The 24,715-nt window shown below is 34.9% G+C and overlaps 1 protein-coding gene across 1 annotated transcript in view; it reads left to right on the top strand.

The window, feature by feature from the left end:
* LOC103274897 (protein eyes shut homolog) overlaps positions 1-24,715 on the top strand; it is an 872,098-nt gene that overhangs the window by 197,655 nt on the left and 649,728 nt on the right. Inside the window, 2 exon segments of the mRNA XM_021706071.1 lie at positions 5,660-5,786; positions 6,490-6,600. Of these exon segments, the coding sequence (XP_021561746.1) occupies positions 5,660-5,786; positions 6,490-6,600 (238 nt within the window).

Here is a 24,715-nt window from a genome sequence, read left to right as displayed (position 1 = left end):
CTGATAGAATATAATTGGATAATAAAATGATTAAAAGTATCAAAATAGCAATTAGACTCATTTAATCAATATTATTTTTTGTAGCAACTAAAATATAAAACAACATAATTAAATAAAATTTAGGAATGTAGACTTATGACTATAGGCTAAACTGAATTGTCAATAGAAAGGACTAGATTTAAACAAACTCAATTATGGTTTATGGATTTTTATGTCTTTAGATTTTATTGTTTGATTTTAGACCTATAGCCCTACTTTTATCTGCCAGACAAAACTACCCCGTTTATATTTCAACTGATGACCTCTAAAGGACTGAAGAACTTGAATCCATTACTGAAAATGTTTGTGATATTTTTGTACTATTTCAAATAATTTTAATGAGTATTCCTTGATAGACTGATCATACACAGAATAAATGAAGCATGTTACTATAAATTACAACTGATAAATTTAAAGTTGCTTTTTAAATTTTTTATTGTGGATATTTTTGTTTATTTGTTTATTTGTTTAAAAATTATTTTATTTTTAAAATGTGAGGTACAAATGAGGGTTAGGTACATACATGGTCATCATACAGGTAAAGTGTGGATACCTTTATTAATGTTTTGTGTACTTCGTTCCTGGCAGTTTCCCACTACTGCCAATCCCTTTCTTATAGTATTATGATAAATGTTCAGGGTCCACTTAAGAACAAATATATGTGATACTCAAATCTTTGTTTCTGTGATAAATCACTGAGTATTATAGACTCTAATTCCATCCAGGTTGCTGCAAAGTTCATAATTTTACTTTTCTTTATGGCTGCATGATATTCCATGGTGTAAATGTATCACATTTTATTTATCCAGTTCATGTTCAGTGGGCAGCATGATTAGTTCTATGTTTTTGTTGATATGAATAATGCTGCAATTATCATGCATGTGCAGGTATCTGTATTGTAATTTGAGTTCCTCCAGTTATATTCCCAGAAGGGAGTTTGCTGGGTCAAATGGAAGGTTAATTTTGAGATTTTTTTTTAGAAATGCCATGCTGTTTTCCATAGAAGTTCTACTAGTTTATAATCCTACCAACAATGTCAAAGTGCTCCCTTTTCCACACATCCTCTTTAGCATCTGTTGTTTTTTGAGTTATTGATGATGACCATCCTGACTGGAGTTCAGTGGTATCTCAGTGTCGTTTTAATTTACTTTTCTTTGATGATAAGTGAGGCTGAGCATTTTTTCATGTATCTGTTGGCTGATTGTATGTCTTCTTCTGAGAAGTGTCTATTCATATATTTCGCCCATTTTTAGAGTTGTTTGTTTTTCACTTTCAGCACAATTGAGTTCCTTGTGGATCCTGGATGTTAGGCCTTTGTCAGATTTACAGTTGGCAAATATTATTTTTCCATTCCATGGGCTGTCTCCCCACTCTCATGATGGATTCTTTGCTTTGCAGAAGCTTTTCATTTTTAAAAGGTCCCACTTGTCTATCTTATCTTTTATGGCATTCATGTTTGGAGAGTTGATCAGGAATTGGTTGCTGAATTCAATTTCTGAAAGGGTGTTTCCTACATTTTCTTCAGGATTTTTATAGCTTGAGGTTTTACACTTAGGTTTTTGATCCATTTGGAGTTGATTTTTTTTTTATGTTGATAGGTAGGGGTCCTGTTTCAATCTTCTGCATTTGAACAGCCAGTTTTCCCAGCACTATTCTCAAAATAGATTCTCCTCTCCCCATTGGTTGTTGGTGGAGGCTTTGTTGAAGAAAAGTTGGTTGAGAAATTGAGGTTTTGCTTCCAAAGTCTCTAGCCTGTTCCATTGATCCCTATGCCTGTTCTTGTACCAATACTAGGCTTTTTTTGATTATTGTAGCTTTATAGTAGAGTTTGAAATTTGGAAGTGTGATGCCCCCTGCTTTGTTTCTTTTGCTAAGGATTGTTTTGGCTATTTGTGGTCTTTTATGTTTCCATATGAATTTCTGTATTGTCATTTCCAGGTCTCAGAAGTATGATGTTGATAATTTAATAGGTATTGTGTTGAATCTATAGATTGACTTTGGTAAGATGGGCATCTAAACAGTGCTAATTTTTCCAATCAATGAGCATGGAATATTTTTCTGTTTGTGTCTTCTTGGATTACTTTGAGCAGTATTTTGTAGTTTTTATTGTAAAGGCCTTTCACTTCTTTGGTTTGGAAGATGTCAAGAGTATTTCATTTTTTTGTGTGGCTATTGTGAATGGGATTGTGCTTTTTATTTGACTTTCTGTCTGTTTATTGTTGGTGTATAGAATTGTGACTGTCTTTTTCATGGTTGTTTTACATCTTGAGACTTTGTCAAAGTCCTTTATCAGCGCAAGGAGATTTTTACCAGATTATCTTGGGTTTTCAAGGTATAGGATTATGTCACTCACAAAGAGGGATAACTTAACTTCCACTTTTACTATTTAGGTATTCTTGATTTTCTTCCCTTGTCTAATTGCTCCAGCTAGGGCTTCCAACACAATGTTAAACAGGAGGGGTGAGAATGGGCATCCTTGTCTTGTTCTGGTTTTCAGGGGAAATACTTCCAATTTCTGACCATTCAGCAGTATGTTCGTTGTGGGTTGATCATAGATGGCTCTTACTATTTTGAGGTACGTTCCATCTATGCCTAGGTGTTCAAGGGTTTTTATCAAGAAGAGATACTTACATCTAATGATATAGTCATGTGGTTCTTGTTTTTACATCTGTTGATGTATTTAATTACATTTATGGTCTTGCAGATGTTGCACCAGCCCTGCATCCTGGGGATGAATCCTACTTGGTCATGGTGGATGACTTTTGATATGTGTTGTAGGATCCGGTTTGCTAGAATCTTGTTGAAAATTTGTGCCTCTATGTTCATCAAGGATATTGGCTTGCAGTTTTCTTTCTTTGTTAGATCTTTACCTGGTTTGGGTATCAATGTAATGTTAGTTTCATTAAATGATTTGGGGAGAGTTCCATATTTCTTCAGTGCCTGGAATACTTTCAATAGGATTGGTATCAGCTTCTCTTTGTATGTTTTGTATAATTCTGCTAGAAAACCATCTGGTCCAGGTTATATTTTATTTGGGGGGGGTAGTTTTCTTTTGACGAAATCAATTTCCTTGGGTTGTTATTGATCTATTTAGTGTCTCCGTATCTTCTTGTTTCAACATGGGGAGGTTGTATGCTGTTAGAAAGCCCTCCATTTCACTTAGGTTTTTGAGTTTGTTTCCATACAAGGGTACACAGTAATCTCTGCTAATCTTTTGTATTTCTTCAGGGTCAGTTGTGACTTTCATCTTTTAGAAATAGTTTTAACCATAAATTAAGAATGTATGATTCAAGCAGGTTTAACTGATAACACAAATAGAAGCTCATTTAAATGTAAGTCCAGAGATAAGTTGAATTGTTGACAGAGGAAATGACACCATTTCCCTGAGATAATGTTGGCTGTACCATATTCTGTATGCTGAATGTGTCAATAAACTCACTCTGGCAAAGTTAAATTAGTCATCCTGGCTTCACATTTATACCTTATGACATCAAATTAAAGAGAGCATCAATTATGGTGGCTGCCTCATTAAAGTGAGAAAGAATTGTTCTCATTAGATCTCAGCAAATGTCATAACTCTTTGACTAGAATTGCATCAAATACTTATGTAAAATCAATGCAAAATAATTTAGGTTTCCATTCCTAAATCAGCCACTGTAGGGAAGCGAGTAAACTTGGGTGAATACTGAAACCATTTAGAAAATGCTAAGACCTTGGCCTCACCCTGAGAGATTTAGATTTCATCTGCCTTGGGTGCAGTTTGAGGTTCAGGAAACATTTGTAATCTGGCAAGTGATTCTGATATGCATTCAGAGTTGAAATGCAGTCTCTTAGAGAGATCAGATGCACACCTAGCCCAAGGTATCAACATAAGATCAACTTCTCATTTAATACATGAAATGCAAAGGAGGGGAAATCTACCTGAATAAAATCAGTTATGTAAGGAAATTGGCAAGAGAGAATGGGTATTATGCAGGTAACTGATAACAACTATACTACTTTTCCAACTGTATATTACAGTATCTATAATTTGGAATTAAAAATATAAAGACTTTACTATTAAATAATTGCCATTTATTTAGAGTCTGGGGGATCACAGGTAAGTATAATAAATGACATTCAATTGGTTTTTTGAATATATGGATTTTTGTGAAATAGAGAAAACAAGCAAGCATATAAACATCACTATATATTTATATTCTCTGTTAATAAAAATTACAAATACAATAAACATGAAAAACAGTAAATTATGATTGTCAAAAAAGATATCAAATCTGCTTATTTCAATTAAAACAAAAATAGAATCCAGGGTTGGAATGGCCATTATCCTCAACAATATTAGCATACTGTCTGGACTTAATGAAAACTGGAGCAAAATGGATAAATCAAAGCATTGTCTTGAAGTAAAAATGTGTGAGAAAAGGATGAACATTTTATTTTACTCATCACTTGGAATAATATAATAATTAGTCAGGCACTGAACCAATTATTAAGAACATGGGACATAAGCAGACACCATTTAATGGAAAGAAGATGATAGGAACATTCAAAAGGATAGGACCTAAACTTAAGTAGTCCATTAGGTAACAGCATAAATGCCTTGGCCACCTGGACAACAGATTAGAAAATATCAGCTGGTAGATATCCATAAGTCAGAATTTTTACATACTTCACAATTTTATCTTCTAATAGCAATATAAATTAATAAATTATTAAACATTCTAAAGTTTAACACAATATATAACTTATACACTTGAAGTGTTTTTTTAAATCAACATTATTAAAACATTCCCATTAGAAACTCTGAAGTAAAAATTAAACCCAACCTTTGCTACTCAAAATTACACTATATTTTGATATATGTAGCAACATGAAGTAGTGTGCATTGACTGTTAACTTATGCCTGTCTGACACTCAAAACAAAACAGTAAAAGATTGTTTCTATTTACTTACAGTCAAGCTCTGGAAGGCAAAATGATCTTTCAGCAACTTGATGGCCAATCTTCCTGGCTTCAATATGACATTTGTCAAAATTTGGTCTATTTCTTCCACCATACAATTTTTCTACTATGACTAGTCAATTTGGCATTTACTCACTGCTGAAGACATCCCCAAAGGATATGAAATCATTGCTGTCTCCCTGCAAAATCTTTATAGAGGAGAACTTCTACACTGCTTTATAGGAAGTCAAATATTTGACAGTTGAGCATATGTGGAGCAATAAACTTTTCTCCAGTAAATACCACAAATTCTTTTAAAAAAATGAATTTCTATAAAATCACTGATGATGATAACATGATGGTTTAAAAAAATTTAAGGTGCAAAATTGTTCATAATTATCTAAATTGACCCTTTTGTGTCTTTTTTAAAGTAACAAGAGCAAACTAAAAAAGAGAAGGAAGATGTCATCAATTCTGGCAAAACACAGTAACATCCACTTGCCAGGAATAATACAAGGAAATACAGTATCACAGGATTAATAAAAACAAATAAAACAAAGCTAGAGAGCTATCTCCTAAAAATCTTTCACAGCATAGTAGTGCAAAAGCTGAAGTGCTAACCTTTTCTTCTATTTTAGAAATGTGAGGACAAGAAGCAAGAATCTCTTGCACCATTGTAGGCCAACTTCATTCAGAAGTTGCTAATCGGGGAAGCTTCAGGATTTGTGAAAAGACTATTCCAGCAGAAACATGGCAAGGAAAGGGGCTTCTCACTGGTGCAGCAATGCTCTTTATGCCAAAGAAAAGGTAAGCACCAGAAAAGGAGGAGGCCAAATCCACATCATTGCTTTGGCAATGATGCCAATCAGAGCAGAAGGTCACCTGATGATGTCAACCAATCAAAAGATGCCCTGCAAAGAACAAGTAAAATGTATATTCATCACACTTTCAGTACATTGTGTTACAAGAATTGTACAGCCCTCAGGTGGGCATGAGGGAAATCAAAGAAAATGCATTTACCCTCTTGCAGAGACATATCTTTACAGATAAAAGATAAACCCAAGAAAACAAAAGGGGGAAAAAAGTATGTGCTTCTGACCCATACTACAGAAGAAAAAGAGGCTTCAAAACTAAAAAGAAAATGAAATCATTTTTGAAGAAGGAAAGTCGTTTATTCTAAGAATAGCCCATATACTAACAAAGGTACTGTTATAGAATTATATTAAGAAAAAAAATTTTCCATCTCCCACCCAATCCACTTTTCAAGGTATCTATACTTAATAGTCTTAAAGTGGCCATTCCATTCCAGGTACTTTTCTAAGTGCTTCACAGGTAATTTAGACCCCACGTGAGACTTGTTATCCCAATATATAGAGAACTGAGACTCAGATAAATAACCTTCTTAAGTTTATACAGGTCATATAAGATACATAGCATTTTAATCTAGAATAGGTGAACCTCCAAGTACACTTTTACTCCATTTGTCTTACGACCTCTTGTATGCATCTAGAGATTTACTGTATGTACATAAGTATACATACAAGGAGGATCCAAAAAAAACAGAATTATTTTTGGAGGAAAGTCCTTTTGTACTACAAGATGCTCCTCCACACTCTCCAAGGTAAGTGTTCTAGGAAACCACTGGCATCAGCATATCAGCCAGCATTGTTGTGAGAAGCTGTGCTGGGCTTCAGTGATTTTTCCATGCATTTGCTTATTTCATGATGGGTAACATATTGCACACACGACTCTGAGTGTTCTACAGTTTTCAACCCAAAATGGCATGAGCCCTATGCCCCACCCTATTCACCCAATCTTGCCCAAGCTACTTTTTTTGGGTTTCCTCAGATGAAAAAATGTCTCTAAGGGAAACTTTTTGCCAGTGTGAAAGAGGTTAAACAAAAAACAACAGAAGCACTAAAAGTCACCAAATTGATGAGTTCAAAACTATTTTGAGCAGTGGAAAAAGCATCTCGATAGGTGTGTTGCATCAAACACAGAGTACTCTGAAGATGACTAAAGCTTAAACATATGTGAATAAATGCACAATTTTTTATAAATTTTGGTTTTCTGGGTCTCCTGTCTTACAAGCATTTTGACATAATTCAGATCATAAATTGTATTTATTATATTTTTATTTATATGTCAATATTTTAAAATGATTGTCTTTCTCAGTTGTTATATATAAGAATGTGTCATTACTTTTAATTATTATAGATGCTATAATTAATGCTCTCTTAATGTCCCACATGTTCTTTTGATTCTTTGCCATTACAAACTGTGAAACAGAGAACTTTGCACACATAACTTCATCCCTTTGCCTGTGTATATTTCTAGATGTAGAATAAAGGCATTTGTTACTTATCATAGTGAATACATTGCAGGTTCCATTCCCCAGGAAACAAAGTCTGAGATGAAGATTGGCATGTAAAAACATCTTTGTAGAGAGCTTTTGACATAAGTACGGTTTTTCTGTACATCATTTATATTTCAATAAAGGTTTTTTTAAAAATAAAAGAATATACCGGTGGGAGAATGAAAGGTGAAGAATTTGGCAGAAGCAAAGGATGAATCGTGATGCAAAGCCAAGAGAGTCTCACCAATCCCCCAAGAACTCTAGGGCAGAATGACCCAGGAGAGCTGTCTCACATTCAGGCAAGAGGCTTCAGTCTTTATGTCTCTGCACCAATCAATAATTGGGGATGGACTCACCAAAAAAAAGGAGAGTGACCTTGAATACAATGGTCCTTTCTAACTGAGGGCACTTCTCATAGCTGTCAGCCACCAACATTCCCAGGAGCAGTGGAAACGAGAGTTTCATTCCTAGGCTGGACAGCCTCCAGTAGAAATCAAATGTAGCACAGAGTTTTACTTGCTTCTTATCAGTTCTTTTATACCTTTTTATTTTAATTTTTAAATTTTTAATTTTAGAGATGAGGGTTTTGTTCTTTTGCCCATACTAATCTTGAACTTCTGGTCTCAAGTGATCCTCTCATCTCAGCTACCCAAAGCGTTGAGATTATAGGCATAATCCATCACACTCGACCTTGTTTCTTATCAGTTTTGAAACACACTGCTTAGGATTCTTATGGACCTTCTGGGGGTGCAAATTATATACAGAGATCAGTAGGATGAGTTGTGACACCTGGTACCTGACTCTATAGTTGATCTGGAGGCCATCTACTTTGTATTTTATTTGCCATCAAATAACATCTCTAACTCTAATCCTAGAGGTCTATGTTGTAATTCTCTGGGGATTGAAATACTCCTAAACTTCACAAAATGTTTTATCACTAATACCACTAGTACTTCTAGTACTATAGAATCTGTTGATTCTCATGGTGCAAAAACCAAGTGTACTTGCACATAAGCCTGGACCTGGTATCAAGTATTTTCCCATGCTGAGACTCATTTAAAGTTGCCAGCCAGTTATATCTCCAGGTGATGGATCATGGTGATATTTGTACCATCAGAAGCCAAGAGACTACCAACTGTTGTGCTTCCATTATAATAGTGTGAGATGTGAGGTTCAATAATGTGTCTTTAATTTGGATGAGCTGTCCCTGCATGCTCCAGAACATTGATTGAATGTCCTATCAACTTCCCTTATGCTCCTGAATCTTTGTAGGGTTTGTCTCCCACCATCTAGAGCACATGTATCATCCCAAGGACATCAATGTATTTTTGCTCTGTTTTTAATTTTTTAAAAATTTTAATTGACAAATTTTAATCATATAATTTTAGGGTGCAATGTGATGTTGTGATATATGTATACAATGTGGAATGATTAAATCAAGATAATGAGCATACACATCACCTTATATACATATCGTTTTTGTGGTGAAAGCATTTGAAATTTACTTTTAACAATTTGGAAATCCACAATACATTATTATTAACTATACTCACCAAGTTGTTCGGTGAAACTTTTGGAACCAAAATAAAATAAAATACAATTGTACAATGCAAATGGTCCCTCATTCAGCAATTGCACCTTTGGGAGTTTGTCCTGCAGAGATGCCTCCACGTGTAAACAATGGTCACTGTACACATATCCTGCTGCAAGAGGCTTAGTTGCACAATATACTATAAACATAGCAAATATACCCAAATATACTTTTACTGTATTTGAATTAATTGCTCATCTCATTTGATCATCATAGCATCTTCAATATGGTGGATCAATGTGAAAGTCTGCAGGATGTCCAGACAGAAAAGTTACCTTCAGATAATGCTATAATAAAGGATGGGAGAGATAACATATTATATGTATATATGTTTACTATGATACATATTATATATGTATAATATGTCATATATATGGTATACTGTTTTATATATGTATAATGTGTACTGTTATCTGTCTCAAATGAATTTACGTTGTTCCTGACCCTCCTGCCTGATAGATACAGAAAAAAAAAAAAAATCTGCATTCTTGGACACATACATCATACCTGAGGCAATATGAAAATGCTGAATCAGGCCAGGCATGGTGCCACATGTCTGTGATTCCAGTACCCTAGGAGGCTGAGGCAGGAGAATTGCTTGAGCCCAGGAGTTTGAGAGCAACCTACGCAACATAGAAAGACCTTGTCTCTACAAAAAAAATTAAAAATTAGCCCAGTGTGGTGGCAGGTGCCTGTAGTCCCAGTTACTTGGGAGGCTGAGGTAGAAGGATCACCTGAGTAAAGGAAGTTGAGGCTGAGGTGAGCCTGGGTGACAGAGTGACCCCTGACTCCCCCCCCACAAAAAATGCTGAATCAGATGTTACACATCTGGTACAACAGGAACGATTGAGCTAATACTTGGTTAAGCTTGATAAAATTGCAATATTTTTGTACATCATTTATATTCCAATAAAACTTTAAAAAAAGAAAACATCTGTGGAAGAATAAAAGGTAGAGTTGAGCAGTAACAGAGGATGAATTGTAACACAAAGCCAAGAGAGACTCATTAATCCCACTGAGAATTCTAGGTCAGGAATAACCCAAAAGAGCTTTTTGATTGTTGATTGCAAAATATGAGACGCTGTCATAATTATGGTGATGTATGTTTTTTATAGGGACCATTCTGGTGAATTAAGTGAAGAAATGATAGTGGGTCATCATTTTGTCTTCAAGAGTGGCACTATCCCAAGGTGCTATTATGTCGTTTTTCATTCATTTTATGATACTGGCCAGAGGGTGGATATAGGTTTAGAGACTTCCAGTTTGGCATTCTCTACAGTGCTCATCCTCCTAAAAAATACAAGTGTTCTATCCACTAAGCAGTTTGACCATCTTAAGTATATATTCAGGGACTGAGGAAACGATGACTGGATACAGTTGACCTACTCTAAGCTGCACTGGGTCAGGTGCCTTTTTACCTTGCCTCCAAATGCTCTCATTCTATCATGAGGACAATAAAACTTCAAAAACCTAAATGTCAATGTTACATTGAACCCAAGTCTAACATCTTTGAAATAACTGGAATTTCTTCTTCTAAATGTAGTAAGGAAGTAAATGATTATAGGTACTTTTGGGAAGTGTTGGTAGAGCCATTGATGTAACTTGCTGTGTTGTATGAATTCTCCTGACCACCTGGTTTGTTCCAACTCATGAGTTTAGGGTCTGAAAACTAGTCAAGGGACAGTGATTTTTGTTGAAATGCTTTGCACTCAGTTTCCTAATAATTTATGCTTGATTTTTTTTGGTATAGATTGAACACTCTGTTTGTCTTCCAGACTACTGTTGCTACAGATTATTATTCTCTTAAATGTTCCTCATAGCTCTCTGTGGATACCTTGAGGTTCTCTCTAATCTCGGTGCTCATTATAATTGTGCCAAATTTGCTTTGAGGGTTATGGGTCTCCACCTGGGCTTTTATAGATCTGGAATCCCATCATCCTCGTGACCAACAGGGAGTCTACTTTAGCAATGGCATTTCCTATAGTCAGTTCTGGCCTATAGGGGAAGAACAACACAGGACTTTCAATGAAGTTGGTATCCCTGTGAAAAGCATAAGCCTTATCATTTTGATTCAAATTGCAGTCTGCAGGCCTTCCTGCAGAACATGTTCAGTTTTGGAGCCTTAAATAAAATACATAATTTAGCATTTATTTGAACTTATGATTTATTTTTAACTGTTTATCTTGATAATTCTGGTATTTCTTCTTTAGTTTTTAAGGACTATCAATTTCTCCAAGTTTCTGAGGACCAATGCTAGAAGTGTGCTAGCACCATCTCCAGAAGTCTATGGATCCTTTAGCATAATCTTTTATTTACCATAGTTCTGCCAGATTATTCCATTATATTAACACCCACACCATATATGTTATCATGCATGTAAAACTATTGCAAGAGACAGTGGTATCTCAACATACGTGGCTAGTATATCTGCTTCATTTACATGAAATAGGCAGAAAACACAAAATAAAACAAACAACAACAACAAGACACGTAAGGAGAAATAAATGTAAAATTTTTGTCCCTTTTTTCTTTTTGTTTGAATTTTCTTGCTAAATTTTTTGCTTATATTTTTTGCAATGTGTTTGAGTATTACTATTTTTAGTTATGTTATTCAGAGACTTACATTTAAACAGATTAATAGCTCATCACCAATATTTTTTACCAAACATCTTAATTTATAGCATTTTTGGCCACAATTCATCTTCTAACAGTATCATCAAGAAGTAATCATATACAATGCCTCACATTGTACCACATACATATATAATATATGCAATTATTATTTGCTAATTAATGGTAAGTTAAGATTAAAAGAAAAATTCTTGAAATCATAATTTTTGTCTTTTCATTATTTAAAATATATATTCATCTCTCTTATAGTTGATTATCAGCTTTGGGTGACATTTTTAGGTACCATTTTATTTCCAGTAAGGCTTTGTTGACAGTATTCTATTGTCTTCTAGACTTGAATGCTGCTACAGTGAAAATTGCTGGCCATTTATACCTGGGGATGACTTATTCTTTGTTTTCTATTAATGATAATCTTTTTCTTCTACCACTGGAAATCCAGTAATTTTACCAGGCCATGTTTTGATGTTGAATAATATTTATTGTTATTGTCATTGTTGTTAATAGAACATAGGATACCATTCCAACCTGTAGATTTGTGTCTTTATTGCTTGGAAAATTTTCTTGAATGACAAATTTCCATTTAGTCTAGTCATTATTTATATATGTGTTTTTTTGCTTATTCACATTTCTAACAGTTTTTTACTATTCTTTAAAGATTTTTTTAAAAGCTTTGCTACTTTATTTTATTGATTATTCTCAAGCCTGTCTTTTAAATTGTATTTGCATTATTAACATGATTTTTATTAATTTTTTAATAAAGCCTTTGTAGCTACAATATATTTAACTTTATTCTCTATTTTTTCTGTAATTCTGCCGTTGTTTTTCTTCTCATTTTATTAGCTGACTTCCTCCATGAGTCCTTTACATGTCCTTAAAGATTTTGTTGTACAGTAATATTTGCATTAGCTTTTTACTTTTCTCAAAAAATATCTGATTGTAATTTTAATAATGTTTGGTAAATACTGCTTATATGAGAAGTCTTGCCCTGTTCAAATGTATTTACTAGTTTCATATATACATGCATACATAAACATATCAGTTCATTTTGCAATGATTCCTTTTTAACTTTTTTCTTACTTAAAGTAAAATGAGTTTTTTATAACAGTATTTGTGGAAACGTGCAAGTTATGGTAATGTCCTTGTCAGAGAGAAATAGGCAGAAGATTCCCTGGCTCAGAGTAAAACAATGCATGATCTTGGTTTTTCAATTGTGTGTGTGTGTGTGTGTGTGTGTGTGTGTGTGTGTGTATGCAAGCAAACACACACGTGTGTGCGTGTATGAGAGAGAGAGGTCAGGGAAAGGGAGACACACAGAGAAACAAAGAGATAAACTTGATATCCTTTTCTTTTTCTCGCTCTTTTTCTTAAGAGGTTGGGTCTCACTCTGTCACTCAGGCTATAGTGTAGTGGCGCCATCATACTCACCGAGCCTTTAATTTCTGGGTTCAAGAGATACTCTGGCTTCAGCCTCTCAGTGTCTGTGAACTACAGCCACACGCCACCACAACTGGCTATTTATGAATTTATGTATTTATTTATGTATTCTACAGCCAAAGCCTCACTATGCTGCCTTGGCTAGATAGCCTTTTCTTCACCTCAGCATTGTAGAGTGGTAGTTTTTTTGTTTTGTTTGTTTGTTTGTTTTTTCATGAGTCCTCAAGACTTTCACAATCATGTCTCTGAAATTCTGACTTCTGTCAGTGTCTTCTCTTCTGCCCCCAACATTCTGTGATTCAAAACTGGCCCAACTTTATGATTCAAGCAAGTATTTACTTTTTAATTATTTTTATCAGTTTTGTGCTCTGAAGAACTTTGTTTTGCACCTTTCATGCTGACTTTCTCCAGCGGCAGGTACCTGCTCTTTTTATCAGCTCCTATCTCAGTCCCTTTTCTACGGCATTTGTCTTTTCATCTTCTTTTGTATTCTGGCTTGAGATTATTGATAACTGATTTATTAAAGATGAAGTTTTACTGCCTATTTCTAATTTTCTTTGTCACTTTGGGTTAGATTTAGAGAGAGGCAAACACTGGTGACATTATTTCAGATTTTGCAACAAGAAATATATTCTATTTTGAATTTTTTCTTTCTTCCCATGAGTTTAAAGTTCTGGTTTAGAGATTTTTTTAAAGACTATATAATTATCATTTGGAGACTGGATTGACTAACCAAGTGCTAGAAATGGTCTCATCTGGAAACAAGATCATAGATATCAAAAGTTTCCACATAACTCCTGTGAGATAGGTGACCCTTGAGTGACATTTTTAGAAAGAAATATTTGTTTCTCCTTTCTTTTCCCTTTTTCTCTCTTTCTCATTTCTGCTATCCTTATTTATTTCTATAATTTCATTCCTTTATTAAAAATAGCTAAAGGGCAATGTGAATGTTATCTAGATTCTTTAAAAAGATGTTCTACATTTAAATTTCAATAAAATGATGGATTTATTATAATGTATGTATGTGTAATTTTGTGTTAGCTTCCTTCCTAAATGTATTCTGGCGTATTTTTGATATTGCCCAACCAAATCAGTACTAAATTTCAGAATTAAATGGTATTATATGCATATAGCCTAGAACCAAAAATAAATGCTTAGTAACTAGAGTATGTATTTTAATATATTACCCCTGAGGAGTTTACAACAGATAGAGAATTTATTATAATGCTAGTCCCAACAAAAAGCCAAATAATTATTTTATTTCCTCCTTGTTTACGGCATTTCTAAACATATAAAAGTGCTTTGACTTTTGCTAGTTCAGTTGATTTTCTTTTGAGACGTCAAGTTTGATGTTTATTAAATTTGGAGTTTAAAATGTTTCTCCTAGTGAAACATCTGACATACTGCGGATTTATGATTTATTTTGTAAAATGTTTACAAATTTGTTTAAGTTCTACATCGTAGTACTTTAGTTCCTTTAAGTAACAGTCTGTACTTTGTTTTTTATTTAAAATTCTGCCTCCTACTCAAACTGTTCTTAAAAGAATAAAAATGTGTATGAAGGACTTTATATATTTTAAACTATATTTGAAAGACTATATATGCATTTTTGAGTGTAATTTGAATACAATGTGTGGGTATAGTGTATAGTGTATGAATATTATACATGCATACACACACACACACACACACACACACACACACACACATATACTTAGATAAACTTTTAAGCAGTAAAACAGAGGAGCAATTGTAAATCTCTAAATATGTGAAAGAATATATTTAAAGCAGACTTACACTGACTTTCTCAAAGGATCCTTTCTGGAATAAAATAGGAGCCAGTAGTAACACTTACTTTCTCAGAAATTTATGCATCATCAATTTTCTATGTTTACACACACACACACACACACACACATACACACACACACACTCACACATACACACACACACACACACACACACTCATATCATCAATAACAACATGAAATATAAGAAATTAAAGATCTTAAATATTTACATTTTAAATACAACTGAGTTTGTGCTCGGAGTTGACTCAGATAACTTTTCATGGTATTTGTGCCCCTATTCCTGAACCAGTAGGTAAACTGATAGAATAGTAGTTTCAACTAACTTATTTGCAATTAGCCTTTTTGTGCAAGTGTTTTGTTTCAGCTTTATTCAGGATATTGTTGAAAGAGTCATTTTCAAGATACATTTCTTATGTTTGTTGTAGGATTAGTTATAGAAAAAGTCTACTAAACTCTGATCCACTGTCTGTCCAATGGTCAAGTACTTCACTCTTATGGTTTCCATATTGTGATCACAATGGCAAAAAAAATGTGCAAATAATCTGACTGTATGGCTTATGGTTGGTTTTGTTGTTCTAGCCCCCAATTTAAGTGTGTTAATTTTGGTTTTGCTCCAAAATACAGCATGAGTTCCATAAGATTTACTTCAGGTTTTAAATGTGAGTATACAGAAGGTTTGGTTTGATGGATTTTCTGCCTCTGCTTTGCTGGCACTCTAGTTTCCTTCTATGAAACGAAGAATAATCTGAACCTTGAAAAAGCCTGAAATTGTTTCTTGGAGATGCTGACCTACAAAGCAGCTTGAATTCAACAACTATGAAAAAGACTATTGATCAGTTGTCTTCTTCCATGGCACAGAAGTTTACATGATGTAGAATGTTGGAAATATAGATAATTTAAAGTTAACTGTATCAAATTATCCAAATAGCTCATTTCCATTGAAATGCACATTACCTAAATAGAAAATAATTCATTCAATAGAAATAAATGATTTATTAATTCTATGTATAAATAGATAAATTATACTACATATCTTAAATTAAGTTTAAATTTTTAAAAATAAACATAATGAGGCTAGATAGCTTGAGTAGAAAAGATCATTTTCCTATTAATATTAAAACAGAAATTCTTGAGTTCATTTAGAACATATACTAAATAATCTCTTAACTCTAAAATAAAAATAACAATAAAAGTTTGATTTCTATCATACCAACTGTGTGTTCTAATCTGCCTTGGAGAATTATTTCCTATCTATTCCTTCTCAATCTATATATGATTCTAAAAAATTATGATTCTATAAAACACTGAAGAATCTCACAATGAAGAGGAGTTTTTCTATGTATTTTAATTAAATTTATACTTCAGCAAAGAAGATCAATTTTAAACTTGTTTATTCTTGAATTTTCATTGCATGTCTTTTTCCAGAGTCCCGTATTTGAACTTCTTACTCCATATAAGACAGCAGCTGAAATCATGCATCTAATTTGATTTGTTATTTTGTATTGCACACCAGTGCCATCTTCTCCTTGTCTATTCCCATCATAGTCATTCTCTATCTTACCAGATGGCACCATTGTCTTTACAAGAGTAAAGCTAAAGCCCATTGAATTCTCCCCACTCCTCACTCTATCTCATTTGGACATATGCATTGTCCAAATATTCTCAAGGCTATATCGGCAATGTATCACAAATGTGATGCACTTTATCACTGCTTGTGTTTAGGTTCTCATAAACTTTTGTCAGAAATAAAACAATAGCTTTCTAAATGATCTTCATGCTACCAAGCTCTCCCTATATTAATCCATCCTCTCATTCAATCTGATTGTGTAAGTTCTGTGCTTAAAACAACAAAACCTTAAATATCTTCAAGGATAAATTAAACCTTCTTTGGTTTTATTGCTATTATTTTAAGATCCGTGACAACCTTGCCCTGACATTAATTTTTAGGGTATCTTCAAACTTTCATTTCACCCATATCTATACTCTCAAATGTTTTTACATCTTAACTTCTTAGGTGGTTATTCTGAGTGACATTAATCCTACTTTCTATTTTTAATGTTTAGTAATAAGTATTTTTAAAATAAACTCTTCATTCTAAGTAAGACAAGTGAGTTCCCACAAGAAGATTAATTAAGTATTAATACAGTTTTCTTGATGGTATACCTTACAATATAACTCAGTGAATGAATAAGTAGGTAGATGGACAAAATAATAAAATAAATTAATTACTTAATTAGGTAGCTCCTATTTTTATTTATTCCTTTATCTATGTCCCCAATTTTTTAAGACACTAAAAAAAAAATTCTTTGTTTTTTAAAATTTTTATTATAAAGATGTTTGGTACATTTCAGGGTTAGGTATATAAACATTGATCATGCAGGTACCCTTGTTGATGATGTATGACCCTCCTTCCCCTAGCAGTTTTCCTCAACTGCCAATCCCACCCCCTCCCATGGTTTCCTCCTACTGCCAATTGCTTTCTTATAGCATTGTAATTGTTCTAGATCAGCTTATGAATGAGAACCTATAGAACTCAGTTCTATGTTTCTGTGATAAATCACTGAGTATGATCTACTCCAAATCCATCCAAGTTACTAAAAAATCCATATATTTGTCCTTCATTATGGCTACATAATAATCCATTGTGTATATGACTGGATTTTTTTAATCCAGTTCAGCTTCAATGGGTAACACAATTGGTTCCATGTTTTTGCTATTGTGAATAGAGCTGCAGCAAACATACGTGTGCAGGTATCTTTTTTGTAGAATAATTTGAGTTCCTTCAGGTTTATCCCCAATAGGGGAATTGCTGGGTCATATGGAAGGTCAATTTCTAGTTCTTTCACAAATCACATTGTCCTCCAAAGAGGTTGTACTAGTCTGCATTCCCACCAGCAGTGTAGAAGCATTCCTTTTTCTCCACATCCTTACCAGCACCTGTTGTTTTTTGTTTATTAGTGATGGCCATTCTTATTGGGGTTAGGTGGTATCTCAGTGTGGTTTTGATTTGCATTTTTCTGATGATGAGTGAGGCTGAGCACTTTTTCATATGTCCATTGGCCGCCCATATATCTTCTTTTGAGAAGTGTCTATTCATATCTTTTGCCCACTTTTTAAAGGGGCTGTTTTGTTTTTGTTTTTGTTTTTTCCTTTCATTGCATTTGAGTTCCTTGTAGATCCTAGATGTTAGGCCTTTGTTGGATATACAGTTGGCAAATATTTTTTCCCATTCTGTGGGCTGTCTCCCTGCTTTCTTGATGGTTTCTTTTGCTTTGCAGAAGCTCGTTAATTTGATGAGATCCCACTTGTCAATCTTATTTCTTAAGGTATTGACCTTTAGGGTTCTGAATAGGAATTGGTTCCCAGTTCCAATTTCCATAAGGATATCTCCTGCGCTTTCTAAGAATCTTATAGTTTGAGGTTTTACGTTTAGGTCTTTGATCCATTTAGAGTTATTTTTTGTGTATGGTGATAGGTGTGTATGTTTCAATATTCTGCATGTGGTCAGTTGGTTTTCCCAGCATCATTTATTGAATAGGTTCTCCTCACCCCAGTGGTTGTTAATGGAGGCTTTGTCAAAGATGTGTTGGTTGAGGAATTGAGGCTTGCTTCTGGAATCTCTATCCTGTTCCATTGGTCTATGTGCCTGTTCTTGTACCAATACCAGGCTGTTTGATTACTGTAGCCTTATAGTAAAGTTTGAAGTCTGGAAGTGTGATACCTCCTGTTTTGTTTCTTTTGCTAAGGGTTGTTTTGGTTATTCGTGGTTATTTATGTTTCCGTATGAACTTCTGTATTGTCATTTCCAGGTCTGAGAAGAATGAGGTTGGTAACATAATGGGTATTGCATTGAATCTGTAGATTACATTTGGTAGGGTGAACATCATAACAATGTTGATTCTTCTTATCCATGAGCATGGAATATTTTTCCATTTGTTTGTGTCTTCTTGGGTTTCTTTGAGTAGTGTTTTGTAACTCTCATTGTAAAGGTCTTTCGCTTGTCTGGTTAGGAAAATGCGAAGGTATTTCATTTTTTTGTGTGTGGTGATTGTGAATGTGATTGTGCTTTTATTTGGGTCTCTATGCTTATTGTTGGTGTATAGGATTGCAACTGCCTTTTGCACATTTATTTTATACCCTGAGATTTGTCAAAGACTTTTATCAGTGCAAGCAGGTTTTTGACAGATTCTCTTAGATTTTCAAGGTATAGTATCATATTACCAGCAAAGAGGGATAACTTGACTTCCTTTTTTCCTATTTGGATACCCTTGATTTCCTTTTCTTGTCCTATTGCCTGTTCTAGGACTTCAAACTCAATATCGAACAAGAGGGATAAGAGTGGGCAGCCTTGTCTTGTTCCAGTTTTCAGGGAAAATGTTTCTAGTTTCTGTCCATTTAGTAATATGTTAGTTGTGGGTTTGTCATAGATGGTGCTTACTATTTGAGATATGTTCCTTCTATACCTAGGTGTTGAAGCATTTTTATCAAAAAGGGATGCTGAGTTTTATAAAAAACTTTTTCTACATCTAATGAGATAATGATGTGGTTCTTGTTTTTACATCTGTTGATGTATTTAATGGCATTTATGGTCTTGCAGATGTTGAACCAGCCCTGTATCCTGGGGATGAAGCCTATTTGGTCATGGTGGGTGATTTTTGAAATGTGTTTTTGGATCCAGTTTGCTGGAATCTTTTTGAGGATTGTTGCATCTATGTTCTTAAGGGATATTGGCCAGTAATTCTCTTTCTTTGTTGGATCTTTACCTGGTTTTGGTATTAGTGTAATGTTAGCTTTGTAAAATAATTTTGGGAGAATTCCATCTTTCTCAATTGCCTGAAATATTTTCAGTAGGATTGGTAACAGCTCCTCCTTGTACATTTTGTAGAATTCTGCTGGAAAGCCATCCAGTCCTGGGCTTTTTTTGGTAGGTAATTTTCGTATGACAGAGTCAATTTTCTGGGTTGTTATTGGTCTATTTAGTGTCTCAGCGTCTTCTTGTTTTAACATGGGGAGGTTGTGTAATGTCAGAAATTTCCCCCATTTCATCTAGGTTCAAGCTTTTTTCCATATAGGTGTACATAGTAATCTCTGATAATCCTTTTTATTACTTCAGTGTCAGTTGCGATTTGATCTTTAGTATTTCAGATTGTGTTTATTTGGGCTTTTTCTCTCTTTTTCTTGGTGATTCTGGCTAGAGGTCCATCAATCTTATTAATTCTTTCAAAGAACCAGCTGTTTGTTTTGTTGATGTTTTCTATGGTATTTTTGTCTTCTATGTCCTATATTTGGGCTCTAATTTTTGTGATTTGGATTCTTCTTCTTGTGATTTGGGGTTTTGGTGGTCTTCTCTTTCTAGCTCCCTTAGGTGAATTGTTAGACTCTTCACTAGTGATCTTTTCATTTTATTGATGTGTGCACTTAGAGATATAAATTCCCCTCTTAAAACTGATTTCATGGCATCCCAGAGGTTTTGGTAAGAAGTTTCTTCATTTTCGTTTGTTTCCAGGAATCTTTCAATTTCTTCTTTGATTTCAGTGTTGACCCAGTCATTTTTCAGCATCATGCTGTTTAGTGTCCATGTCTTTGTGGGCTTAGGGAAAATATTGTTGGCTTTGATTTTATTTTTATTTCACTGTGATCTGAGAATATGCATGACAAGATTTCAACCTTATGGAATTTGTTTATGCTTGATTTAAGACCAAGGATGTGATCAATCATGGAGTACATTCCACGTTGCGATGAGTAGAATGTGTATTCTGTGGTTGCTGGGTGGAGTATTCTGTAGGTATCCACAAAGTCCATTTGGTCAAGTGTCAAGTTTAGGTTCTGTATCTCCTTGGTTTGTTTGTTTGTTTGTTTGTTTGTTTGCCTTGATGCTCTTTCTAGGGCTGTCGGTGGGGTATTTAAGTATTTAAGTTCGCTGCTATAATAGTGCTAGAGTCATATCATTTTTTAGTTTATTTAGTAGTTGTTTTATAAATGCTGGTGCTCCTGTGTTGGGTGTATATATTTTAGGATGGATATTTCTTGTTGATGGATTGAACTTTTTATCATTATATAGTGTCTGTTGTATCTTTTTAAATTTTTTATAGCTTAAAGGTTGCTTTGTCTGATATTAAGATTATAACTTCTGCCCTCTTTTGTGATCCATTTGCCTGGAAGCTCATTTTCCATCCTGAAACTTTGAGTCTGTGTGTGTCCTTTGTAGTGAAATGAGTCTCCTGGATACAGCAGATAATGAGGTCATAGTTTCTTATCCAGTGCACCATTCTGAGTCTTTTCAGTGGTGCATTTAGTCCATTGACATTCAGGCTAATTATTGAAATATGGGAGTTTATCCATGTCATGAGGTTCTTATAGAGTTGTTGTTGTTCCTGTTTATTTATTGTCTTTCCTTTGGTTTGGGGGTTGATTCATGTGTGTTTTCCATCTTTCCCTGTACTCTTGTGAGGAGCATTGCCATTCCTTTCTCCTCTTCTTCTGTGTTAAATATTTTCTTAAGTGTTTCTTGTAGAGGTGGTCTGGAGGCAGCATAAGTTCTTAGGAATTGGATGTTTGGGAAAGATTTTAATTCTCCCTCACTGAAGTAGCTTAGCTTTGCTGGGTATGTTATTCTTGGTTGAAATTGTTTATCTTCGTGAACTTTGAAGATTGGGCTCCAAGCTCTCCTAGCCTGAAGGGTTTCTGTAGATTAATCTGCTGCTATTCTTATTGGTGTTCCCTGATAGGTAGTCTGACCTTTTTCTCTTGTTGTCTTTAGGATTGTTTCTTTTATACCTACTTTGTTTAGGTGAATTATTATGTGTCTGGGAGTTGGTCTTCTTATTTGTTGTCTTGCAGGGGTTCTCTGAATCTCTTGTGCTTAAATTTTTGCATCACTGATGAGATGAGGGAAGTTTTCTTGAATAATTTCATGGCATGTTTGTTCCAGTGTGGTCTCTGTCTCTCCTTCTGCCTCAGGAAGTTCAATTACTCTTAGGTTCAGTCTCTTGAAGTAACTGTTCTTCTCTTGAAGGTTTTTTTCTGTCTCATTAAGCTTCTTTTCTATGTTTTTCACCATTTGGGTTAGTTCTGTATTTTGGTCTTCAAGCTCTGAGATTCTTTCTTCTGCTTTTCTAATTCTGCTTTCCATGCTTATTAATTTGTTATTTATTTCAATCACAGTATTCTTTACTGCTGTTATTTTAGTTATCAGCTCCTTCCTATTTTCCTCTTGTCTCTCCTCAATTTTTTTTATCCTTTCTATTAATGTCTTGTTGTCTGGGTTTGCTGCAGGTGACCAGTCATTCTGTGGGTTCTTTATTGTTTGTGGTCCAAAGTCTGTTTTCTCAGTGTCTGACCTCCCAGGGGTCTGTGTGAGACCTATATTCTTCTTTTGGTTTTTCTTCATTTGTGTGGATTTTCCTCCTCACGTTCCCCCCCCATCTTCTTTAATTCTGTTATTCAGGGGTGGAGAGGTTGCTTTTACTTCTGTTTCTTCAATCTCCTATTCTTACTTACGTATATCCTCTGGCTCTGTTCAATTTTGGAGCTGGACTGTAGGTTGGGGGCAATCCTTTTCACAGTTTCGAGACTTAATTGAGGGAGAGATGTGATTCAAAATCTATCTGCAGATTCCAGTACCTACTGACAGGTGTATAGATAATTTTGAACCCACTTTCCACTGCCTTGCAACCTGTCTATGCAGTGGGGTTATATGTTTACTCCCTGAATGCAGAATGAGGTTAAAAAATAAGGGAAAAGAATGGGGCAGGGAGTGAGGGGACGAGGGAGGTAGAGAGAGACAGGAGTAAGAGGGAAAACAGACCAACTAACAAATGAAAGGGAACACAGAGACATACGAGTAAAAACAATAACAAATAAACCAACAAACACACAAAAAAACTAAAACATACATTCATACAAACATACAAGCTAAACAACCTCCTTATTGGTGTGCTATTCTGCTATACAAAGATGGGGTCTAAAGAGAAAAAATAAATAAAATAGAATAGGATAAAGTCAGTAAACTAACAGAACCAAAGCAAGTATGAAAACATTATTGATAACAGTGAAGAAGAGAGGGAAAACAAGACGGGTAAGACAAACAGACAAAGAATAAAAAATAAATAAAAAGGGGAACCAAGTGCATTCTGATACTTTTCCTTTAAGTCCAATGTCCTTTCAGCTCTGATTTCTACCTCTCTTTGCAGGCTGGTAGATTTGTTCTCAGTTAGGGTCACTTGCTCTTGGCCTGCTGTGGAGGGTGGTTCAGATCTGGACAGCCTGCCAAATCTGCCACTCAGATCTGGCCTGTGTCTCTTTAGCATGGGGGAGGAGCTTCCCCATTTTGATGTTGTTACCTTGGATCCCAAGCTGCTGGGAGGTGGGCCGAGCTGGTGGAAGCTGATCTCTTTTTCCACTGTAGCTGGAGACTGCCAAGCGATGCTGGGCAGAAGTTGAAGGCTGCCCAGAGTTGGGGGGGGAAGGAAGGAGGCAACAGTAGTAGCAGTGGCAGCCACTGCTTCATGGTGCATAGGAGGAGCTCCACAAGCCTGGTTCTGGGTGAGGGGTGGGACATGGCAGTGGCAGCAGCAGTGGCAGTGGCAGTTTCAGCAATGCAGTGCTTGGGTGGAGGCCTCACCATCCCAGAGCCATGGGTTGCCTCAGACAGGGGTAGGGTGGTAGTGGTGGTGGCTGGGGCAGCATCTGAGCAGCATGTGAATAACAGGCTGCCAACAATGGGATTTGCAGCCCCCAGGGGAGAGTGAGAGTCTTTATGCATGTTCTCTTTTACAGAGGGTCTCACGGACCAAACTGCCCCATTGCTATCTTGCTGGAAGTCCGAATCCAACATTTTTGTTTTATTATTCATCATCATTATTTCTTTTTCACCTAGAAGTTTTGTTACAAATTTTATTTTCCATATATAATGGTTGCAAGACACAAAAAATGAATGAATTTTTTAAATTAACAAGTTCAAATTACATACATTGATTATGTTTATATTTATGGTGTATATATTTATGATTTTGGATATATGCATTCATTGTGAAATGGGTACATCAATCTAATTAACATATGCATTACCTCACACATCTTTTGTTGTGAAATAACTACTTAAAATATCTCATAATAATTTTCAAGTGTACGATATATTGCTATAAACTATGATGATGTACCATTGATCTCTTGAATTAATTCCTTCTGTTTAAACATATCCTGCTACCAATATCACCCTTAAACCCTCCTCTCCCAGCATTGGGTAACCAAAATTCTACTCTGCTCCTATGAGTAGTGAACTAATTTTTTTTTTTTTGAGTTGGTGTCTCACTCTGCCACCCAGACTGGAGTGCAATGACCGCTCCCGGCCACCGCAGCCTCGACCTGCTGGGCTCCAGTGATCCTTCCACCTCAGCCTTCCAAGTAGCCAGAATTACAGGCATGCGCTACCATGCCCAGCTGATTTTTTGATTTTTGTAGAGATGAGGTCTCACTGCCCAGGCGGGTCTCGAACCTGCGGGCTCAGGCAATTCACTCACCTCAGCCTCCCAAAGGCGTGGGATTACAGGCTGAGCCACCAAGCCCGGCTCAACTAATTTTTATAATAAGATGTTCTTTTAAATTGTGTATAGTATTATGTTTGTATTTATAAATGTATAACCAAAAAGTCTATATTCCTTAAATACATGTCAGATATATATTACTTAAATATATATGTTCAATTATACATATCAAACATAGGTATGTATGACTGAACAATATTAATTATCTCACATCAATTTATAGTAAGGTAAACATGTAAAATAGTATGTAGAAATTGACATTTATTAAAAATTTTGAAGCTAATAAATTTATTTGATGAGTACTCTTGTTTCTATTTTTAACAATGACATCTGTCATTTTCTTATTAGCGTCAGTAGTTTAAAACAAT

Source organism: Carlito syrichta, unplaced genomic scaffold, assembly GCF_000164805.1.
Source record: "Carlito syrichta isolate Samal-C Ts95f unplaced genomic scaffold, Tarsius_syrichta-2.0.1 Scaffold315108, whole genome shotgun sequence".
In the NCBI taxonomy this organism is placed as follows: Eukaryota; Metazoa; Chordata; class Mammalia; order Primates; family Tarsiidae; genus Carlito; species Carlito syrichta.
Note: the sequence above shows the minus strand (reverse complement) of the source record. Positions and strands in the feature narration are given on the sequence as shown.